Here is a 25841-nt window from a genome sequence, read left to right on the forward strand (position 1 = left end):
CTCCTTTCAGGAACCTGCAGTTTAGCAATTCTGCGTATTGAGTGATTGACGTCTCGACATTGAATATGACCAAACCATCTACATTCTCTCTTATTTTGGCAGCAATTTGTGCCACCCCTACACTTCCCCTAATACAATAACTTTTAGTAATATTATTTTTTCTCACTCTACTCATCCATCTAAGCATTCTTATTTCCGCCACATGCATTCATTGTTCCTCTTTCTTTTTAACTGCCCAACATTCATTTCCTTTCATCACAGCCAGTGTTATGGCGTTATTATATAATTTTCCTTCAGCTTCATTGGAATTTCTCTGTCACACAACACACCACTCGTTTCCTTCAACTTCATATATTCAACCCTAATTCTACATGCATGTATCTCCCTCTATTTTTCGATTACTCCATAACACAAATCCTAGGCACTTAAAACTATTACTTTTCACAATCACATCACCATCCTAATGCCACCTTTACACGATCAATATTATGGAAGCAATATTATTGATGCAAAATTTTTTCAATGGTAATATTGTTTCAATACATTCCTTACACGTTCAATTTATTCCTCAATATCGATATTGCTTCAATAATATTGACCGTGTTAAGGTGGCCTTAGATAAAATTTTACTTGTAGTAATTCCATCTTTAGGTGAATATTCCAAAAAATGTTTTTTGTCCTGTCTACTAAGTTTTAAACCTTTTCCGCAAAACCTTGTCTCTACTGTTCCAGATTTTGTTCAAAGTAGCTTTCATTGTTTCCTATTAACCTACATCATCAGCATACATTAAGCACCTGGGAATGTTACCCTGTAGTTTCGCTATTATCTGATTCAAAATTAATGAGAATAAATAAGGATTAAGTACCTATCTTTGGTACACTCCTACTTTGATATGTTTATCATTCTCTCCCACATCTGTCCTAATACTAGTAATTGTTTCTCCATCATTAAAATATCTCACAATCTTTACATATTTAGCGGAAACTTCTTTCTTATTAAGTGCCCGCCACGGAATCTCTCGAGGACCCCTATCAAATGCTTTCTCAAGATCAATGGATACTTTATGAAACTTTGGTTTTTATTCCTACATTTTTCCGCAATTTAATAATACATAATATACAAAATATAATACACAAACACATAATATACAAATACACAAAATATTCGAATTTGACAGTATTCTTTTCAACGAAAAACATGACTGCCCACGGTGGAATATATCTATAGCTTCTTCTTCTTCTTCCTTCTTGTATGTATGCTTTAAAGCCTGTTTCTTCTTCAATATTAGCCTCCTAAATTGTTGTTATCGCACCATCTTTTTCTTGATCTGCCAATATTTCTTCGTCCATTTGGTGATTTATCTCGTGCTATTCGTATCTTATCCTCTGCCATTCTACTAATGTGTTCGTTCAACTCCTGTTTCCGTTTTGTCACCCATCCATTTATGTCTTCTACATTGCATGCTCTTCTTATATTTTCGCTTCTCTCCCTATCCAACAGGCTTTTCCCTGATATTCGTCGAAGTATTTACATCTCTGTTGTTTCTAGTAGTCGTCTCGTTTTAGATGTGTCAGGTCTTGTCTTGTCATAGCTAATATTACTTACTACCTGACATATAGTTTGTAGCTAATAAAAATATGTTATACCTATATTAAAAATTGTATAAAATATTTCAATCAAAACCAAACTCAAATGTTTACTTTTTAACATACCTACAATTTTTAAAATATTTCTGTTAGCATAACTTCATTATATTTCCATATCAACGCCCACGATCAAAGGTATGAATCAGTCAATTTAATCAAACTGATGTAGTGGAAACATTCACAAAGAAAAATATACATTTGGTTGATGAATTTTTGAATCATAACGTACAGTTTAATAGAAAAACAACTCGGGATTATATTTATTATTTTGTATAACATCAAAATAATAATTACTAAATATTAGCAGCATTACAAACTATGATATAGGAACTCGCAGACAGCTCCAAAATAGTCGGTCTATAAATGAATATGTCAAAAACACAACAATGACAGAGGCCAAGAATATATTTATCATCATCATTTGGCTCTACAACTCTATGTGAGTCTTGGGCGCGTTTACTATTTCCCTCCATTGTTGTCGGTCCTGAGCAGCTATTTCCCATTGCTGTACTCCCATTTTGCGTAGATCACTGGCTACTGCGTCCTTCCATCTCTTTCTTGGGCGACCAACTGACCTTTTTCCATCGGGCCTTTCCCAGAATGTGACGTTCAAAATCTTTCGTCACTTGATCTTAGCACGTGACCCGTCCATCGTATTCTATTTGCTTTAATGTAGCGTACTATGTTTTCATCTCCATATATTGTCTGGAGTTCATCATTGTATCTTCTTCTCCATTCTCCTGTTGTTTCTTCTCTGCAAGGCCCATAGATAGTCCGCAGTATCTTTCTTTCAAGTACCAGTAATTTTGTCGTTTCCCGCTGATTCAGAGTCTATGTTTCGCTTCCATACGTTATTGTGGGACGAATTATTGTCTTATATACTCTTATTTTTGCTGGTCTTGGGAGTATTTTTGATTTAAGTAGGGTCCTTAATGAGTAATATGCCCTGTTTCCTGCAATGATACTGGCTGCCACGTCCTTTTCATATTTATTTTCAGATGTTATGTTCGCTTCCAGGTACCATGTACTTGGTTTTGTCCTCGTTGACCTTAAGACCAACTTCCTTGACTCCGTTCTCGAATAGGGTGAAAACTTCTTTTGCATGTCTGGTGGATTGTGCAATTGTGTCCACGTCATCCGCAAAGGCTAATAGTATTTTTGATCCTTGGGCGGCAAATCCGTTTCAGTTGTGGCTGAGCTTTCCTTACTGCATGTTCCAGTGCGAAGTTAAACAGCAGGGGGGCGAGAGAATCTCCTTGTCTAAGCCCGGTGTCAATGAGGAATTCCTCCAACGTGGTGCTGCCAATTCTGATTCGTGCGGAAGCGTTCTCCTTGCTCACTTTTGCTAATCGTACCAGCTTTCCAGGTACTCCCATTTCTACCATAGTCTCCCACAATGCTTCTCTGCTAACAGAATCGTAAGCTTGTTTAAAGTCCACGAAGATTTGGTGTACATCGCGGCTGAATTCCCAGTTTTTTTCCAACACCTGGCGTAGGACGAAAATCTGGTCTATGGTCGACCATCCCGGTCTGAATCCGCTTTGGTAGTCGCCTATTATTTGCTCTGCGTATGGAGTTAGTCTTCTAAACAGTATTATGGATATAATCTTGTATGTTATATTAATTAACGATATCAAAAATATATTTAGCTAGGTCAAAATCTTAAACTTGATAAAGAGAACCAAAGTGCGGAAATCACTATGAGGACAATACTGGCAAGGACAAGATTTGAAGAACTGAATTGGAGACTTAATAACCGTAAATACCTCAATACCTGAGGAGCAAAGTCTTCAATCCTTCCTTTCATGATATATGGATATCAAACCTGAACTGTAAATAAGGCAAATATGAACCAACTAGCCACAGCATAAAGGGCAATGGAAAGAGCAATGGTGGATATAAGATTGATTATATAGAAAGAGGAACGAGTGCGTAAGATAAAAAGAAAGATCGAGGATATTCAACAACCAGTCTTCTATCTTAAAGTCTGTATGTTGCTTGTTGACGAGTTCTGATGGTTACTTTTTAACCTGTTTCTCGAGGACTCAGGTGCGCACCATGGGACGTTTGGGTATGTTCTTGGGATCGGCTACATTCCGGTCTACTCTCCCCCATAGCCATTCCATAGTCCTCACTGATCTAGTTGAGTATCAGGATAGTGTGTGTGCCTCCGCCATCCTAAATACTTTTGTGACATTGCTGATGATCTAGTCTGCTCATTACAGTTCCTTGGTCTTTTAACAAACGCTGGATTAAAGGCTATATTTTTAGCAACATACATTTTTTATTTTATTATCATTCATTTAGATTTTGATTATTATAATATTACGCAACAATTTTCAAAGAATTCCAAGAATTCGCAAAAATATTTGTGTTTATATTCTTGAGTCCATGTGATGAAAAAGTTTGCGGAAATGAAATAAATTACGCATACAAAGTTTTGTTCAGTTAGTTTTTCAATTAACCATTAAGGGGAAAGGCGCAAAATCTTGGTCCAATGCTATTTAAATGCATTCGTTTTTTCGAATCCTGAGGAAACTATTAAGTATTTTTGAAAAATTTAAACACAGAATGAAAGATTACATTATTACCGAGAACCGAAAGTCCCTGAAAACTTCTATGATGTTTATTTTAATAAGTTATAGGGGTGAAAAAAAAAAGAAAATTTAGTGTGATACTTAAGTTCAAATATTTCGTTCAAAAGAATTTTTTTGTTTATTTTAAGGGACTTTCGGCCCTCGGTAATAATGTAATATTTCCTTCTGCATTTAAATTGAACAAAAATATTTATTAGTTTTCTCAGGATTCAAAAAAATGAATGCATTTAAATGGCATTGGGCCAAGACTTTGCGCCTACCCCCTTAACTTGGACTACTATAGTTGAGAAATAAATTTAATTAAAAATAACCTATAATTCGAAAACTTCGTAGTTTATTTTCATTGAAGTATAATATTGTTTTAGTGTCATAAGTATAAATTCCTGTCGAGTTTTTGCAATAAAAAAGTTTTATTAGAAGACGTAAGAGGCTAATATTAGTTGAGTTAAGCGTTTTTGTTTTCTTATTACTTTTCAGTTGATCAGGTTTTTCCTCTATATGCCCTCCATAATAAGTAACCAGACATTAATACTTTTAAGAAAAGAGTTAATGACTTTGTGTGTGATACAGTTTGATTAATGAAGAATGTTGGATCAATTTAGAACAGTTTGGACTTAAGGATACATGAATACGTTGTCCTCATGAATTAAGGACACAAAAAATATTTCAATACAGCTTCAATATAAGTTTTTTGAATCCAATGTTATGAATTTCTAATCGGGGAGTTTCTCTGCTTTTAGTGCCACCCATTTCTTCTGCAAACTTTGTATGTAATCGTTGAACTGTCGAGAGTATTTTTTGTTCAAGATGGAAATTTATAATCTCTCTCTTCAATCCTGACCCCCCGGAGGGAGTGTAGTGGTCGACGTGATGTCGTGTATTGTCGTCTGCAAAGATCTCTGTCTCTGGTCATTTCTTTTAACTCATGCATAGGTCTTTTGCATATTCCTGTAATTTGATCGATCCATCTTGTTGGGGATCTTCCTCGTGATCTTCGGCCTTCCACCTTTCCTTGTATAATGAGCTTTTCCATGTTTTCTGTGTATGCTCTCATAACATGTCCAAAGTATTTTAATTGTTAGAGATGGACTTTACTGGAGAGTCGTTGGCTAACTTTTAGCTCTCTTAAAATTGAATTATTTGTTCTGTGGTCGGTCTAAGGAATTCGTAGCATTCGTCTCCAACAGAAAATTTCAGTGGCGTCTATCTTTCTTCGTTCCGAATTTCTCATGATCCAAGATTCACATCCGTAGGTCAGTATTGGGAATATTAAGCAGTTGATCAACCTCATCTTTAACGCTCTTGAAATTTGACAGTCCTTCCATATTGTGGTCATTTTTGCTGTGGCGACTTTTGCTAGATCACATTTACGTTTTATTTCTTCCTGTAGTGACCCTGTGTTTGTGATTAATGATCCCAGATATAAGTATGAGCTCACAACCTCAAACCGATCAATTGTGTTTATGTGTGGATGATTGTTATGTAGTCTATCCACTATCATGATATTTGTTTTTGATAGGTTTAATTGCAGACCAAATATTTGACTTTCGTTTTCAACCAGTCGTATAAGATCAATCAGCTCTGCTTGACTATTTGCAAGAAGGGCTGTGTGATCTGCGAAACGTAGGTTGTTTATTTTATGACCATTTATTGAGATGCATTTTTGCCATCCTTCTAGTGCTCTTCTCATAATATGCTCTCCATATATATTGAATAATTTTGGAGATAGTGTACATCCCTGTCTGACACCCCGCTCTGGATGAAATTCATTTGAAAGTGTGTCAAGCAGTTTAACTGATCCAGTAGTGTGTTCGTATAGTTCTGTTATAAGCGAAATAAGGTGTTGGGGTACGCCTACTTCTTTTAGTATTCGCCATAAGTGTCTCAACTTGACCCTGTCGAATGCCTTACGATAATCTATAAAGCATATTATGTACAGTGGAATATTGAATTTCCTAGATTTTTCGATTATCTGTCTTATATTTAACAGGTGTTCTCGAGTACCTCTACCTTTGGTAAATCCAGTTTGCTCTTGTGGAATTTCTCTTTGAAGGAATGTATTTAGTCTCTCATTGATTATATGTAGCATTATTTTACTGGCATGTAAATTTAGAATAGACTGACCTAATAAGCCCTCGTCAAATTGATTCAGTTTTAGTTTGGTTACTCTTTGTTTTTTAACGAAGAAAGGAAACTTATTAGTCGCGCTATTGTTTTAAATTTCTCAGCAATCTATACTTTAAATTGATTTTAGCTCATGTCGGCAAATAATATGCAATTTTTTATTGACTGAAGTTGGAAAATAATTTTTTATTTAAAATAAAAGTAGCACTGATAGCTTCTAAGAAGTAAAAATAATAGTCAATAAAGCAAATTAAAAATTGAATAATATTAGATGTATAATTATATTTTATAATGATGCTATATGTTTAATAATTGATTATTAAATCAATTGTCTAACTAACCATACGCTCTAGTACATTCCATATCTACTGAATTATCTTCTTCTGTAGTAAACCTCAGCATATTAAGACGAAGATGGACTTTACGACGAAGAGGAAAGGAGAGTATTCAAAAGTCCAAATGTGTTAGGAAGCATTTTATGAATGTTACCTTAATAAAACAAAGCTGTAGGAAGAAGATACAGCTTAAGATTTAATCTGTTTCAGGGGTTTCATCATCAGTTGACATATATTTCTTCTTTATAGAGTCATTAAAATTGCCTGTGGTGTACCCTGAAGCAAATTAAATCCGGCTGTCTAGTAAGCAAAATAATAAATAATTATTTTCTGTTGGACGCATTACCGACATCTATTCAAGCAAATAGAAATTCTCTATAGGTCAGAATGCAGAATTCTTGGTAACAACTTCTAATCTGAGCCTTCTATAATTTGCAAGGCAAATATACCGTTAAAGAGTAGATATGGGAAAATCTACGATATTCCTTCTATATATGTCTACTTGTCTAGGTAAAAAGTAAAAATCCCACAAAATTCTGCTTCCTAGTACTCAAAGCTGAGTAAATTGAAGTAAGGACTGAAGATTTGGGTACTAGGAAGCAGAATTTTGTTGGATTTTTACCTAGATTAGTAGACAGGTATAGAATACATATCGTAGATTGTCCTAGGTCTACTATTTATCGATCTGTTTGTCTTGAAAATTGTGTAAGGCTCAGATTAAAGGTTGTTACCAAGAATTCTACACGAGCGGGACACCCTCAAAAAAACGCTTAGTTTTCGAGATACTGACCACGGAGGGATGAATGGCTAATTTTACTCATACTTTATATTTTCGAGGGTGCTGAAAACGGAAATGAAGTTTATTTTGACTTTTAAGTGGGGGAACATTGTCAAAATCGCAATTTTAACCTAAGAATTAAAAAAAAATGAAATCACGTTTTTTTGCGTTTACCTCGCTACAACTCTGTTCGATTTTAATAGTTTTTTCTGAAATTTTTACAGTATATAGCTCTGACATTTCTGAAGACAACAGTATCTGTTTGAAGCTTTTATTCTTATCGTGATCAAGGTTATGAATTTTTCAAAGGAAAAGGTGCGGATTTGCGCATTGCAAAGTTTAATCGCAAAAGTTGTGTGAAGAAGTTTAAAATTTAGCTTCTTAATCACGTTTATGTTAAAACAGAGAGTACAAGGAAGTTTTCTGTTAAGTTTTAGATTAAAATGTTTGATAGAAAAAAAAAGTGCAACTCTTATTATCGACATTAGAAATCCCCAATATAACGCTTATTTTTCGAGATATTGAACATGGGTGGAGAATGGCTAATTTTGGTCTTACTTTATGTTTTTGACCGTGATGAAAACGAAAATTAAATTTATTTTCAGTTTACGTGAGGGAATATTGTCAAAATTGCAATTGTACCCTAAAAATAAAAAAAATTAAATCACGTTTTTTTGCGTTTAGCTCGCTACAACTCTGGTCCGTTTTAATATTTTTTTCTAAAGTTTTTACACTATATATCGCTCACTTTTTGAAGACAATGGTTTATGCTTTAAGCTTTTAGTCTTATTCTTGTAAAAGTTATGAATCTTTTAAGTACAAATTCAAAAATAAAACATGAGTACAAAGAAGTTTTCTGAAAAGTTTTGGATCAAAATGTTTTATAGAAAACAAATGGTGCAACGTTTAACATCTACGTTATAAATCCCCAAAATAACGCTAATTTTTCGAGATACTGATAATTGGTGGTGAATGGCTAATTTTGGTCTTACTTTATGTTTTTGATGGTGCTGAAAACGAAAATCAAGTTTATTTTGAATTTTATGTGGGAGAAAATTGTCAAAATCGCAATTTTGCCCTAAAAATAAAAAAAGTTGAACCACGTTTTTCTTAAAATTAAAAGTTGCACCATATTTTTTCTATAACACATCTAGACCTAAAACTCCCCATAAAACTTCTTTAAACTCTATGGTTTAACATAAACGTAATCAAATAGATCAATTTTAAATTTTGTCGCTTAATTTTTGCGATTTAACTCTGCAATTCACGAATCTGCACATTTAATTTTTAAAAATTTATAACTTTTATAAAAAAAAGACTGAAAGACTAAAGTTACTTTCATAGTCTTCACAAACGTAAGAAATATATGCCGTAGAAATTTTAGAAAAAAATATTAAAATGGAACAGAGTTGTAGCGAGTTAAACGTAAAAATTCGTGACTTCACTTTTTTTTCATTTTTAGGTTAAAATTGCGATTTTGACAATATTCCCCCATATAAAATTCAATATAAACCTCATTTTCGTTTTCAGCACCTTCAAAGATATAAAGTATGGATAAAATTAGCCTTTCACCTCTCCGTGGTCAGTACCTGGTCATTTTAGGGGTATCTCCCGCTCGCCTATTCTGCGTTCTGGTCTATAGCGAATTACTCCTTGTTTAAAGCTCTAGCAGTTGTATTAATAAGAAATATATTATCTTATAGTATCCTTAACAGTGAAGTTATTATATAGTGACAGTGATTTATCAGAAAAAAATTTCAAAACGATCACTTGTGTTAAGTTCTAAAAACAAAAACTTGCAAACATGATAGACTGGGTGTCAATAGTGCGGCACTCGCATCGACGGTTTTCGAACTATATGTACGGGGTACCGAGTAAAGTAAGAAGACGAAGGCAAAAATTCATCAAAAGGGAACAACAAGCTAATACTAATGGCACAGCTAGCGGCAGTTCCAGTATGCCGCATGGTTCGAATTGTTCCTGTTGCTGGGCTGGCGACAAAGTACAGGTAAAAAGTTAAACGCTTTTAAATGTTGAATGGGTTGCATACGTGAGTTCATTTTCTATGAAGTAAAGAAACACAGACGTACTCACAATCATTTAATTTACTTCGACGACCGGTTTCGATCTCTATAATATACAGATCATTTTCAGGTCGGCGTTACAAGTGATTAAATGATGCCGTTACAAGAGATGATTTGTAAGTTCATCAGTAACATGTTTATACGTCCAGGTTATGCTAGTAGGATATCTTGGTGACAAGGTGAAGGACTTGGTAGGTGGACATGTTCTTCACCTTGTCACCAAGTTATCCTACTAGCATAATCTGGACGTGTAAACATGTTACTGATGAACTTACAAATCATCCCTTGTAACGGCATCATTTAATCACTTGTAACGCCGAGCTGAAGATGATCTGTATATTGTAGAGATCTAAACCGGTCGTCGAAGTAAATTAAATGATTGTGAGTACGTCTGTGTTTCTTTACTTCATTTTTAAACGCTTTTATAAAACTAATGTTAGATTATCAGAGGGTTAACGCAAGACATATGCACCTCATTAGTACAAGTCGGCAGAAATATCTGAAACTGCCAAGGTCAAACCGATCGACAACTCTGGTTGCGCGAAGTTGTCAGATCAATCAGATTTCAAAGGTTTTTCGGTTTTTTATTTGTTACCTGTTTCACAGTAAAATTTCCCTCTGCTTCCTCCTGCGTAAATTTTAGAACATTGTGTATAATTTCACGGGATTAAGCTCTTAAAGTCCTATTTTTCCCGTCACTTTTATATTCGTGTTTATTAAAACATATTAAATATATTCTAAATAAACAACTATTTGACCATTTTATCTGGCAACGTCGCAAAACCACTTATTTCGTGCACAATGCTTTTTAAATGGATTTTTACGCTTTGCGCCAACGTGTTTAACTGATGTCCCGTCTGCGAATTTACAAAACCTATACCATTTCGGTCATTTGGGCGACTGAATTCGAGTAGGTTTTGTATGCAGAATATTAGTTACATAGTCTATTCTATTTCGGTTCAGAAATTAACTGTATTGGTGTAGGATTTGTAAGCGAAATTTTTGATTATTATTGGGCAAATGTCTATTACTGTTTCAGTCATGTAATTAAAACTAATCAAATATTTACTAAGTGGATTTATTATTATATCATAAAATTTAGATATGTTTTGAAAATTAAAAAATGAATAATATAATATTGTATATGATTTAAATTAAAAACCAATGAATAACCACTAATGTACAAGTATATACAGTATGTCCCTGTAAGTTGGAACTATATGGAAAACTTTTTTATTATTGATTTTACGAAAAAAAGTTATTCTTCATAAAAAGTTCTGCATGGTCTAAAACCTAAGATGCAATCATCTGATATTAATTTTTATCAATAGCATATGAGAGATGTCAAAAAATATGAATTTCTGTCAAGAGTAAAGTATCTTTAAACATGTATTTCACAAGATTGAAAATTGTTATCACGAAATTTATCCAAATTTATTTGGACTTGAAAATAATGTTCTAATATGCCAAAACATTCTTCGAATTGAAAAACAAAATTAAAAATTTTTCTCAATTTATCTCAAATTAATTTTCCCGATATTATTAGTTTTACGAAAAAAAAAAAGTTATTCTTTATAAAAAGTTTTGCATGGTCTAGAAACTAAAATACAACCATAATTTATCAAATTTTATCAATTTTATACGAGGTTTGTCAAAAAATATGAATTTTGTTCAAGAGTAAAATACCTTTATAGTTCACAATATTTCAATTAAAAAGATGTAATTGTGTACTCATACATGTTTTTGAATTCTGACCAACTTTTCATAATAAATTTTTTTCACTATTGCGCAAAATAAAGGTACTTTTTTTCGTAAAACTAATAATATCGGAGTTATCATAAATAAAAATTGATGTTGGGTATCCGTAGTTTGAGAAAAAATTAAATTTTTTTTTAATTAGAAGAATGTACAGTAAAACCTGTGTTAACGGCCACCTGCCAAATCAGAGACCTGTACTAACGGCCAGTTTAAAAATTCCCCAAACCAATTATATGTAGACTACAAAAACTGGCATTACCGGCCACCTTTCTATATCGGCCAATAGTTCTTTCATTTTTAGTGGCCGTTACTGACAGGTTTTACTGTAGTTGCATATTAGAACATTATTTGTAAGTCCAAACAAATTTTCGTAATAATAATTTTCAATTTTGTGAAATATATAAAGGTACTTTACTCTTGAGGCAAAATCATATTTTTTGACTTCCCTCGTATACTATCGTTAAAACTTGATATCAGATGACTGCATCTTTAGTTTTAGACCATGCAAAACTTTTTATGAAGGATAACTTTTTTGTAAAATCAATAATAAAAAAGTTTTCCATGTGGTTCCAACTTACAGGGACATACTGTATTTACTCGTACATTAGTAATTATTCATTTGTTTTTAATTTTTAATATTATCCAAATATATATTATTCATTTTAATTTTGAAAACCTATCTAAATTTTATGATATAATAATAAATCCACTTAAGTAAATATTTGATTAATTTTACTTACATGACTGAAACAGTATAGACATTTGCTCAAAAATAATCAAAAATTTCGCTTACAAATCCTACACCAATACAGTTAATTTCTGGACCGAAATAGAATAGAATATGTAAGTAATATTCTGCATACAAAACCTACTCGAATTCAGTCGCCCCCATGACTGAAATAGTATAGCTTTTGTAAATTCGCGCCCCGTCTCCTTGATTGGCTACCTGAGTTACCTTCGCCGTTTTAGACAGTTCTGCACCCCAGTACATTTAAATGATTAAAATTAACATATATTTAATAATTTGTTTATGATTACTTAACATATTGTTTTCGTTTTCCTTGAATGAATTTTCAGTTTCTGAGTTGTTGTATGTTATCAGGAAGATCTGATAATGACTGTTGTTGTTCGTTTCAAAATGTTTTTTACCAATTTTTTTAAAACTAAACTCTACAGTTTTATTATAAAATTTAATAGCCCACATTTAACACCATTTAAATGCAAACTCAAAGATTGGGAGTATTGAATTAATTTACATCCAATAGTATACTGGACTCGCATTGGCGACCTTTTCATCCTTTGTAAATGTATAGTTCAGTCAGTTTCAATATTTTTGAAAAAAGGCCAACCCTGTATGGCGAGTTATCTCAAATTTTATTATGCTAACCTTTAGAAGGGGTCAGTAGTAGTAGTGATTTAAAATCACGACTGAATTCCGCCACCACGTAAGCTGCCAACTTGAATTTAAACGAAGCCGTTTTTGCTCAATATCACCGCCATTTTCAAGTTTTCGACGAAAATGGTACCGACTGAAATTGTTGAAAATACGATTTGCTACAATTTCTGTTTACAATTTTTTCCGTGCAGTCGATATTTTCCCAATTAAGGGGGAAAATCGTGGGGAGGAGGAGCATAATTATTAAATTATCTCATCTGTCATTTATAAGCATGGGATATGGATATGACATGTCCCTTATATCTGTATTACCTTGGGAACCTAATCCCCAGCCCTTTAATTATTACCGTTTTTTAATAAAAGCTAAAATATTTCAGAAATTATTAACTTTAGACCTCTAAAGCATTTTACAAACCCTCCATATTTTTAAAAACTATATCTGAAAACTGGTTTAATATGCACGGTATTCTATTTAAAAAAAGAATGTGTGTGTACTTTGTACGCACGTAACAAGTTATACTTCTATTATATGATTTCTTAAAAATAAATATACTTTAAACAGTTTGTTTTAATTTTTTTAAACACCAAATTTATCTTGTGCTTACCGCTTTAAAAAAATGAAAAAGAAGTATAGGATTACTCCGGACTCGAACTCAAGACCTCTCGATCTCTGGACGAATGCTATACCAAATATGCTACGAGGACTGTGTCTGTATCGGTTCGGACGTACCTAATGACAATTCACGGTAACAAACAGACTGGAAGGTGAAGTATAATAAATATACAATAAAATGTTTTAATAATACTCATCTTATCCCTGAGGAAGACAAATCCAAAGACACAAAAATTATAATAAATATATTTACTAAAAACACTAATATATTATTTTCATACCTTTTCTTGCACTGATATATTTATACATAACTTGAAAGATTCAGCACCTAAACGCCATACTGTTTGTGTGCGCATGCGCGCAGTATTATGAAATTTTACTCTCAATCGCGCCTAAAGAATATAACTCCAAAAAACAAAGCTTTGGTTCATTCCGTTGTTCTGCTTCTGACTAACCGTCTACAATCTATATAAATTTTAAAGTATGGACGTCTTATATATCGTTTTGTTATAAACATTTTTTATGTAAATACTTCTTAGTTTAGCCATAATCAAAGAAAATCACAGGTTTGGCGCACGCTGTATATTCAATTCTTCACCTATGTATATGTATACAAAGTTAATAATAATAATAGTCTCCCTTTTACACCGCTAACGCCAACGGGTTTTGGGATCATAGCAGGGTAGTCTGCTATCTCTAGGGCCTACGATATACAAGGAAGGTCACAGGGCCAATGCTACGTTTCAATCGCCTATTATTACTCCTAGTTTTACCCAAGGTAATCTATTTATTCATGGAAGAAAATTTCAAAAACAACGAAATTAGAGGGGCATACGAATGCCTAAAAAAGATAAGAAGTAGGTATAAACCTCAAACAAGTCTATGTAAAGATGAAAGTGGGCAAATAATCAGTGACCAACAGAAAGTCACAAAAACCTGGAAGAATTATTTTCAGGCCCTACTTGGAACACAAGTAGACATGAAAGATGAAATGCGTATGAACTACGTAGAAGAGAATGAAGTAGATAATGGGGTAGAAGCTCCAACAATAAAGGAATTTCTCGAAGCTATTAAGGCCCAGAAAAACAATAAAGCTCCGGGAGTTGACGAAATACCAGCAGAACTGTATAAGGTAGGTGGAGACCACCTAGCATGTCACATCCACGCGCTCATCAAAAACATATGGCAAGAAGAGAAAATACCCGACGACTGGAAGAAAAGTAACAGACAAACTCCAGTGCAAAACCTACAGTGGAATCTCTCTACTATGTACAGCATATAAAGTCCTCACGTATATTATTATTGAAGAGTAGCACATGGGCTTCCAACGGAGAAGATCGACACTCTATCAAATATTTACAAACAGATCTTGAGCAAATCATGGGAACACGATATTGATGTTCACAACGTGTTTGTAGACTTCAAACAGGCATACGACTCAGTAAAAAGAAACAAACTATACTATATATTAGCTGAATTGGCAATACCACACAAGCTAATAAGACTCATTAAAGCTACAATGGATGAAACTCAGGCATGTAAACGAATACAAAACCACCGGACAGACTTTTTCAAAATTTCACAGGGACTAAAGCAGGGAGATGGGCTGGCCCCAACATTGTTTAACCTGGCACTGGAGGATGCGGTTAGGTAAATGCAAACTGGACGAGGAAACCTACTGACCAACCGAAGGGTTCAACTGGCCGCTTATGCCGATGATATTAATATTATGAGTAGAACATCAATATGAGCATAGGAAACATATGCAGAGTTAAAACACAAACAAAAATGCTAGGTCTGGAAATTAACACAGAAAAAAACAAAAATAATGACTCAGACAAGAAGAAATATAGTCCCAAAAAACATTATACATGAAGATGACATTGAAACGGTTGGAAAGTTTACATACCAGGGAGTAGAAATATACGCCGACGAATCAGAAGATGGAGAAATACGGAAGAGAACAACGCAGGCAAACAGAGCTTATTTTACCCTCTCCCATATATTTCGGTCCAAAAGTGTCCACCGAAATACAAAGACGAGAATCTATAAAACTTTAATTCGACCAATAACATGCTATTTCAGTGAAGCATGGGTCCTAAAAGAAACATCCAAAAACAAACTCGACACATTCGAAAGGAAAGTACTGAGGAGAATACTAGGACCTGTGAGGGAAAACGGAATCTGAAGTCGATACAACAACGAACTTTATCAACTTTATAAGGAAGCACCCCTGTCAGACTTCATTAGAATACAAATATTGCAATGGGCCGGACATGTGATAAGAATGGGAGAGGATAGGCTACCAAAGAGAGCACTGAATGCTAGAATGCAGGGAAAGAGACCGGTTGGAAAGCCAAGAAAGCGCTAGGAAGACACAGTAAACAGCGACGCACAAGCCCTTTTAGGAGTCCGTGTATGGAGAAGAGCAGCCACAGACAAGCAAGGGTGGAGGCAAAAAATAAAGGAGGCCAAGGTTCAATTTGGGCTGTAGTGCCGTAGACGAAGAATCATTTTATTCAGGAGTTGACCTGGTCATCTAAACATTTTTTTTTAATGTCTGTCTAATGTTCTCACCGGTGCGCTGGGATTCGATCCATGGCCTTCTACATGGAAGTCAAAGTCAGACATCCTATCGACTGAGCTACCCGGTCAGTTAAATAATCAAAATAGAAAGAAAGACAGAAAATAAATCATTCTCCAGCTCGACAATTATCAGAATAACGAACACGAAACCCCAAGAAAAATCCGCTGAAGGAAGGCGCACTGTGAAACAGACATGTGCCTAAGATAAAAGAAAAGTATCATGGTATTTCTAGCGTTAATTTATACAATGTAACCCTCATCAGATAAACGAATAAGTAAGTACTTTCAATTAGCATACCGGGCTCGTATCGTATTTATGTTTCGCTCCCTTCATTTTCCGTTTGGATTCACTCTTCATAAAATACATACATTGTTTAAGCTGTCAAAAGCACCGGCAAGTGCAGATATTTCAGTTACGAACTTAGTACAAGTAGGCCAGTATTTGAATGTGAAATACGGCGATACCGGGTAAGATTCCGTACTACCTTCGAATTGCATGAAAATTTGGATTTAGGTTCTTCTTAATCTTCTATTTCATTATTGGACTTGAGCCCCAGGGTTGCTTTTACTTGGGGAGTGAACCCACCCCTTCTCGGAAGTGAAAAACATACGATTAAGATAAGTCCAGAAATGAATAAATCGACTAATTCTAAGCAACTTTCGTTCCATAGAGTTTTTTCACTAGGGCAATATTTTTCGAGTGAAAATGTTCATTTTTCAAAAAAAACACGTTTTCGGACGGTTTTTCGCAAATAACTCAAAAAGTAAGTATTTTATCGAAAAAATATTCTTAGCAAAAATAGTGTATAAAAAACGTAATATTGTATTCTCGAAGTCTCTGGATATAGTAGAAATAAAGTTGTACTACATGACAAATGGGTTCTTCTTCGTCAAATTCCAAATCGAACATTTCAACATGAAATATCTAAAAAATGAAGCACTTTTGTGGAAAACTTATTAAAACTTTCTTAAGTTTTTGAAAAAAGCATTGTTTTTATTTTTTACAAAAGTTTCTATAGCATCAAAACTAAGCGAGTTACACTCAAAATAAGTTGTTTTTTTTCTCTCTTTAATCCTTAAACACTGACATGCGATATTTTCATACCTTGCCGAAAATATTGTATTTTGTTGTAAATCGTGTTTTATAAAAGATTCCTAGAGAACCGTCTGTGTATCTCCAAGTGGTGTCTAATTGTACCTGCTCTCAATTGCTGTAGTTTTAGTACTATTTATTATTTGAGCTACGCTAACCCTCATAAGGCGATGCTTAGATTCTTACGTAAACAACGGTGCGGGGTGTAAATGCACCCCATTCATATATCCATTTTTTTTTAATGTGAACGTTGGGGAAATTAATTTGAAAGATTATTTCATTCATAGGAGATTCTGACCAATAGAAAGCTACAGACATGCAAATTAAGGTGAAAATTCCACACCTGTAATTTTGAACCAATCAAAATACGTTATTTTGACAGATCACCATGGCAACGGAGGTATTTTATCGAAAATTTTTTGCTCGTGGGGTACCCAACAGCGAATTATAGTGGAAATTTTTTGACGTTTACAATAACAGAACATTTTTGACAGACTGGTTTTTATTTGTTTACATAATTTAGTTTTGATTCATTTTCTATCACTTGTAGTTACTCAAAACTTATGTAAAATTGAAGAATATACTATTTTCTATCTTGAAATGGTATTCCCATGCAACTACAATGAGTAGAAATTACGAATTTGAAAGCCTAAATAATTGCTGACAAAGCTATGGCGCGCTATTAATCTGTTCATGCAGATTTGGATTTTCAAATGCAAATTTGGTGTGGAATTTTCTTACCGAATACCACGCGAAGTCAAATTAATATCCGGAAATTTTTTTTGATCATGAATATTTTTAGAAAATTTCCCTCGTCTGCGACTCGGGAAATTTTCAAAATATTCATGATCTCAAAAAAATTTCCGGAAATAATTTGACCTCTAGTGGTATTACTAGTGATAATTTTTGATAATCTCCCATCGCTAAGCATATTACGTCAGATGCCCTTCGTTGCTACGAAAAAATACATTCAGTGACATTAATGACAAATGTTTTAAAAATTATAAAAGTGATGACTTTCAACCGTCAAATACATATTTATAACAACTGTGTGTTTAATTTCACTAATTGGTACTTACATATATAAATTACAATAAAATTTTGGTTTTGAACAGTTTTATTCATGAAATAATCGCAACAAATTGCACTAGAACTCTAAAATTAATATAAAATTTTTGCCCTCGTGACACTTTGACATAATTTCACTAGCCTTCGGCTCGTGAAATTAAAACTGCCAAAGTGACACTCGGGAAAAATTCAATAATTTTAGAGCTCTTGTGCAATTGCTACTGATAATTAGGACTTGTTTTTCATATTATGAAACATAATTTTACAAAGTACTCATTTCTTCTTAAAAATAATATTATCGCTGCAAGACAAACACATGAAATTTTTCACAGTGTGGGCAACAAGTTTTTACACACAATAGAGTTATGCCGGGTCTTTCGGTATTTTTTCTCTGACATAACTAACACTGACATTGTCCCATAGCTCTGTTCTTTCCAGGTGGAACAGCAGAAAAGTCTAATTCAGGATGAAATTTTCATCATTTGCACCTTACAGTCCGTTTCCAAAAAAAAAAAACACGTAAACCCAAAGAGTTTTAAATGCTGTAATGGGTAGAATGCGTTTAGAATTGAATTTAATGCGAATAAAAAAATTGACAAAAGATCAAAAAAGTTTATTAAAAAAGATAGGTGAAAAAAACGAGGTCTGGGGTGCAGCTGCACCCCGCACCGCCTTACGAGGGTTAACGTAAAGTTATCTTGCGGTATCATGTACCGCATATCATCATCATCATCATCATCATCATCATCATCAGCAGCCTCTCTCAATCCACTGCTGGACATAGGCCTCCCCTGTTTGTCTCCAAAGTGTTCTATCTTGTGTTTGCTGTACCCAGTTTTTTGTTGTCCTTCGTAAGTCATCTTGCCATCGTGTTGGTGGTCTTCCTCTGCTACGTTTATCGGCTCTTGGTCTCCATTCAACTAGTTTACGAGTTCATCTTCCGTTCTTCATACTGGCAACGTGTCCAGCCCATTTCCATTTTAAGTTACAGCTTCTTTCAATGACGTCTATGACTTTGGTCTTAGCTCGTAGATCTTCGTTTCTAATCCTGTCTCGCAGAGTGGCCCCTATCATTGATCGCTCCATTCTTCTCTGCGCTACTCTTAGCTTTTTTGCGTTTTTCTTTGTGAGCGATAATGTTTCTGACCATAGGTCATCACCGGTAGCACGCATTGGTCGAAAACTTTTTTCTTCATATTAGTTGGAATGTCACTCTTAAAAACGTTCCTAAGAGCTCCGTATGCTGCCCATCCTTGTATTATTCTTCTGGATACTGCGGTTGTTTGATTGTCATTACCTATCTTACCTACCGCATATCAGTGTTTACATTTCTGTAGTTAAAATCAGTCCAGTGTATTCTTTCGCTATTAGTATGGCAGCAAGTTCATCCAGTATTTCTACCTTCAAGTGGACAGCATTATTTTACTATTTGTGCATGCGTTCATAATTTTCTTCTTCCAGTGTGAAGAATCATTCCGTAGTTAATGTTAAAAACAAATACAAGTGATATAAGGCAAATTTATATTAAAAACGAAGGAAAACAGGTAAAGGTATGACATACCGCATGTCAAGTCTTGAGACATCCATATTATTAGACTTAACACTCAATACACACATAAAAATAATCGTTAGGTACTGCTTTACAATTTACTTGATAGGTGTATCGTTTATACGGTGCGCTGGAATAAGTGTTACCCCCCTTATTAACTTATTTATTATTAGCACATAAGCAAAACGCTCATACAGGCCGATTTTTAAAAAAATAATGATAGTATATTATAGCATCAATGTTTCGAACTTAACGCGATCCCTCTTCAGGTGACAGGCATAACTTTCATTTTTTTAATTGGGAAAGTACATCATGTCTGTGACACCTCATTTAAAAGCTTTTGATATACTGATTACAAAAATGTATAATACTTTAATCGTAACCATAATGTATAATAATTTAATTTAAAACACGCCCTCATCGAATGTAACTCTTTCACCAACCTGTATACATCACTTGATATGAAACCTACTGTTAAAGAAATGCTCAACAGCCCTACAGAGATCATGAAAACTATATCGTTTTTAAGAACTACTCAGCTATACAAGAAGATTTAATACCATAGTCATTAGTTAAAGTTATATAATTATTATATGTTTTCGTTATTTAATTATGTATTTAATGTTAGTGTTCTTGTACCAATGGCCATAGTTATCGAGGTACTTTACGTAAATAAAAAAAAATACGTAGAGAGCTTAGGTGCAAAATTTCGGTCGAATTATTTTTAAACGCATTTATTTTTTTCGAATTCTGAGAAAACTAATAAATATTTTTGAACAATTTAAACGCAGAATGAAAGACTACAATATTACCGAAGGCTGAGAGTCCCTTAGAATAAACAAAAAGTTTCTTTTGAATGATATATTTGAAATTAAAAATCAGACTAAATTTTCTCATTTTTTGACCCCTGCGAATTATTCAACTAAACATTATAGAAGTTTTCAGGGACTTTCGACCATCGAGAAAGTGTAATATTTCATCCAGCGTTTAAATTTTTTTAAAATATTTATTAGTTTTCTCAGGATTCGAAAAAAAAAATATTGCATTTAAAAATAATTCGACCCACATTTTGAGCCTACTCTGTCAAAAAGTATTAAAGTGTTATACATTTTTGTAATCAGTATTTCAAAAGCTTTTAAATAAGGTGCCACATGATGTACTTTCCCATTTATAAAAATCAAAGTTACGCCTGTCACCTGAAGAGGGATTGCGTAAAGTTCGAATCATTGATGCTATAATATACTTTGATTATTTTAAAAATCGACCTGTTCGAGCGTTTTGCTTTGTGCTAAAAATAAATAAGATAATAAGGTGGGGTAACACTTATTCCAGCGCACTGTATGATATATAATTGTGACCAGTTCGAAGTGCTTATTTAAAAAAATGGTTTTATAGTAAAAAAAAAATTTAATTCTGAAAAAAATGTTTTCTTTTCAATATAACTTAAAAAGTATTAGTTATTCGAAAAATACGAAGAGTATGAAAATGTAGGTTTTGCTTTTTTAAATATTTTGGATGGATTTGTTTTTCTCTAAGACAAAAAAAGATATGCATGTGCTATAGAATCTAGTTTTTATTAGCTACAACTTCTACTGGTACTGTGGGCTAATTAGCAAAATACAAGGAAAAGTTATTTACCAGCAATTTTATTGCTGGAATCGAATCTTATTATTGTATGTATTAATAATATAGATATTCAAAGTCCGCAGATAGTGTGCTACTTTTTTTATAAACAAAATGGCGCCCGAAATTCGTGTTTTTTTCAATTTTTGCTCTATAACTCCAAAGATTTTAACTTTAGACCAAAAACACACAAATAAAAATTCACCGCAATTAAATTCTGCATAGAGATGTGTTTTTCCGATTTACTTCGACGAAAACTTTCCCCGGATAAAGCGGGTTTTTCCAACAAAATCTTTAATTTTCAACAAAACTTTTAGATAAGTAGTTGTTAATCAATAATTAAATAACTTGGTAACGTAAAATCCCTTTCCGTATATATTATAATTCCAGAAGTCTATGGAAATTTAATGAACAGTTTAGCAACAATTAAAATGTTTATTAAAAATTTACGGTCGCTATAATAACGACAATAATTATGATACATAAGAATAACTATGAGATTTTCATAAAAAGACACTATACCTATCTAATTTACTCTACAGAATTAAAATTGGACTATTTAAGCGGCCTCAGGATTATTTTAAAATTATAAACAATTTTTTGGTTTAAAACAAATAGAATATCTCGGGAAATATTAAACTAAATTAAATCATGAAAACGGTGTTCGAAAAACAGCGGCAGGACGTTTCTTTGAAAAGAAAAAACGTTTAATTATGGCGAGTGGTTCCTGAGATACAACCGGTCAAAGTTGACCGGAATTTACGGCAAAGATATAAACAATAGGATCATAATTTTCAAACCGTCACCTTTTCGTTTTTGTCCTCTTTCTCCACACCAATTTTCATATCTTTAAAATCCTCATAACATATATTATTATAATAAAAACTATCGATAATACGTGTGAAAATTGCCAAAAATAGCAAAATTCCAATCAAAAATTAGGTTGGAGAAAATGTAACCCTCAAAGTTCAAAATCGGTATACGTTAACAAAATGCATTTTCTCGGCTTCCCATGGAGCAATTTCCTTCATTCTTTTTTTGTTCCCTAATGACTCGAGTAGAGCCATCGAATTAGCGCAATATTAAATGTCAAACTTGCTTTTGTTTTGTTATAATAGATTAATTTATTTATAAGAACAGAAAATTACATATTTTTTCCAGTTGTAGGCTTTTTTTTTAGATAAACTTACTACAAGTGTACCTTTTAAAAACATAAATATTCTCATTTGAAAGCTGTGTAATTATTTAAACAATTTTTTAAACAAATTATAATATTGTGATATAATAAAAAAATAAATTTATTATAACAAAACAAAAGCAAGTTTGAAATTTAATAATGCGTTAGTTCGATGGCTCTACTCGAGTTAATTGGGAACAAAAAAAGAATGAAGGAAATTGCTCCATGGGAAGCCGAGAAAATGCATTTTTTTTAACGTATACCGATTTTGAACTTTGAGGGTTACATTTTCTTCAACCTAATTTTTGATTGGAATTTTGCTATTTTTGGCAATTTTCACACGTATTATCGATAGTTTTTATTATAATAATATATGTTATGAGGATTTTAAAGATATGAAAATTAGTGTGGAGAAAGAGGACAAAAATGAAAAGGTGATGGTTTAAAAATTATGATCCTATTGTTTATATCTTTGCCGTAAATTTCGGTCAACTTTGACCGGTTGTATCTCAGGAACCACTCGTCATAATTTTACGTTTTTTCTTTTAGAAGAAGAATACTGCCGTTTTCTTTCGAATACCGTTTTTACAATTTAATTTAGTTTAATATTTCCCGAGATATTCTATTTGTTAAGCCAAAAAAATTGTTTATAATTTTAAAATATTCCCGAGACCGCTTAAATAGTCCAATTTCAATTCTGTAAAGTATATTAGATAGGAATAGTATCTTTTTATGAAAAGATTATAGTTATTCTTATGCATCATAATTATTGTCGTTATTATAGCGACCGTAAATTTTTAATTAACATTTCAATTGTTGCTAAACTGTTAATTCAATTTCCATCGGCTTCTGGAATTATAATATATACGGAAAGGGCTTTTAAGTTACCAAGCTATTTAATTATTGATTAACAACTACTTATCTAAAAGTTTAGTTGAAAATTAAAGATTTTGTTGGAAAATCCCGCTTTTTCTGGGGAAAGTTTTCGTCGAAGTAAATCGGTAAAAACACGTCTCTATGCAGAATTTAATTGCGGTGAATTTTTATTTGGATGTTTTTGGTCTAAAGCTAAAATATTTGGAGTTATAGAGCAAAAATTGAAAAAAAACACGATTTTCGGGCGCCATTTTGTTTATAAAAAAAGTTGCACACTATCTGCGGACTTTGCATACCTATATTATTAATATAAAATATACAATAATAAGATTCGATTCCAGCAATAAAATTGCTGGTAAATAACTTTTCCCAAAAATGGCCTATTCTCCGATAATCAGCCCAGACTATGGGTCTACAGACTTCAAAATACACCTTTTTTTGTTTTTTTATTTGATACTTTTTGCTAAAAATATTTTTATTCAAAGTTTCGAAAATTTTTCCAAATTGTCATGCAATTTGTTGGTGACCCTGCAGATTACACGGTATCGCCGTATTTGCCGTTTATTTACTGGCCCAAGTGAAAATATTTCAGTTACGAGCTTGCTACAAACATGCAAAGCCGTTAAAGGTATCAAGTTCTACATGTTTCCACTTATTGTTGCATTCCTGAATGCGTTGAGCTATTGAATATGTAATCAGAAATTAATTGCATTTCTGGCGCATGCAGTTACAACACGAACTCAAAATCGCTGCTTGTTACTTTTGTTACCAGTAACAGATACCTTTTGTGCCGAAACTCGAAATTGGAATTCGTAAAAATACGGAATGATGCGCCAAAACAAAGGACACTGAAATCAGGAAGCCTGTGAAATATAATCGCGTCATATGAAACAAGTAACAATAGTTGTCATGGTATTTTTAAACATTGTTTATTCTAACAAACTGTCTACAACGCAAGAAAAAATATTTATTATTGAGTATTATTTCCACTCATACGGGAATGGACGATCAAATGGACCTAGTTTGTTAATGGTTGCCAATCAATTTCGGGAAGAGTTTCAGAAGCCTGCACCTACTAATAAGGACTTGTTAAGACTAGTTTCGAAATTTCGACGAACAGGAAGCGTTCTAACTCAACGCAAAAGCTGTACTGGTCGTCCAGTTACCGTGACAACAAATGCGAATCAAGGCAGGCTATTTCAAAAGGTGTTAAAATCACCAAAAAGAAGTCTCTGCAGAACATCTCTAAAAATGATTTTGAGTGAAACGTCTACCAGAAGAATGTTTAGGAAGATTGGATCTCTATAAAATACAGAATGGGCAACACTTGACAAGACAATACAATAACTCAAGAGTTGTTTATTGTGCTTCAGTCTTGGCAATGGTTTATGAACAACCCCTATTTTTTCTAACGTGTGGTTTACAGACCAATATCACATCCATCTAAATGGGTTTATCAATCAACAGACAAATCGTTCTCTTGGTTTTGAACGACCAGACATCATCGTAGAGAAACCTCTTCATAGTGACCGTGTAACGATTTGGTGCGCAGTGTCAGGTAATGGATTATTGGGCCCTTACTTCGTGAAAGACGAGCGTAGAAGACCCGTTACACTAAATCAAGTGCGATATAGAGAACACATTTTGACACCATTTTTTATTGATCTCAGAAACATACAGCTGAATACCCAATGATTTCAACCGGATGGGGCTACTTGTCATACCACGAGAGCATCCTTATATCTGATTCGAGAAAATTTTAAAGACCGCGTAATTTCCCGTAACACGAATTTTTCTTACCCTTCTCATTCACTTGATCTAACAACTATTGATGCTTACGTATTAGTATGGTATAGTTAGACCCAAACCCAGACATCCAAAGTGAAAGTTATCCTCCAACACCAAATTGTTCTATATGGTCCACATAATGTTCAGAAAAAAGTCACACCATTTTGAGCGTCGGGTTTGGGGGGGGTAGAGGGAGGAGAAATCTGCAAATTCGTAGTTTTTTACGTTTTTCGTCAATATTTCTAAAACTAAGCGGTTTAGCATGAACAACCCTCTACATAAAATTGTTCTACATTAAATTTGAAATAAAAAAGGCCCTATGCATAACCCTTCTAAAACGAACGGTTCCAAAGTTACGGAAGTAGTATAGTATAATTGGTCCAAAAAAAAGGCCTAACCCAGACATCCAAAGTAAAAGTTTTCCTTCAACACCAAATTGTTTTATATGGTCCACATATTGTTCAGTAAAAAGTTACACAATTTTGAGCGTCCGGTTTGGGGGGAAGATGGGGGAGAAGTCGGTAAATTAGTAGTTTTTTTAAGTTTTCCGTCAATATTTCTAAAACTATGCTTTAGCGTAAGGAATATTCTATAGAAAAATGTTCTACATAAAATTTAAAACAAAAAAGGATCTATACATAATTGTTATAAAATCAACGGTTCCAGAGTTACGGAGAGTGAAATGTGGAGGTTTTCGATACTTATTATATTTACCGAATTCTCCCCCCTCACCTCTCCAAACCCGACGC

At 33.4% G+C, this 25841-nt stretch overlaps 1 protein-coding gene across 13 annotated transcripts in view; it reads left to right on the forward strand.

Moving 5' to 3' along the window:
• The window catches only part of LOC114338023 (disks large 1 tumor suppressor protein), a 1799868-nt gene that overhangs the window by 743072 nt on the left and 1030955 nt on the right, over positions 1 to 25841 (forward strand). The window contains exon 2 of one of the 13 annotated variants that reach the window (XM_050644680.1): positions 9185 to 9489. The exons of 11 other annotated variants lie outside the window; for them this stretch is intronic. In XM_050644680.1, the coding sequence (XP_050500637.1) occupies positions 9286 to 9489 (204 nt within the window). In that variant the 5' untranslated portion in view covers positions 9185 to 9285. Of the gene's footprint in view, positions 1 to 9184; positions 9490 to 25841 lie in introns of those variants that run through there. One more of the 13 variants, XM_050644681.1, reaches the window with a different exon arrangement.

This window comes from Diabrotica virgifera, chromosome 2 (assembly GCF_917563875.1).
Source record: "Diabrotica virgifera virgifera chromosome 2, PGI_DIABVI_V3a".
In the NCBI taxonomy this organism is placed as follows: Eukaryota; Metazoa; Arthropoda; class Insecta; order Coleoptera; family Chrysomelidae; genus Diabrotica; species Diabrotica virgifera.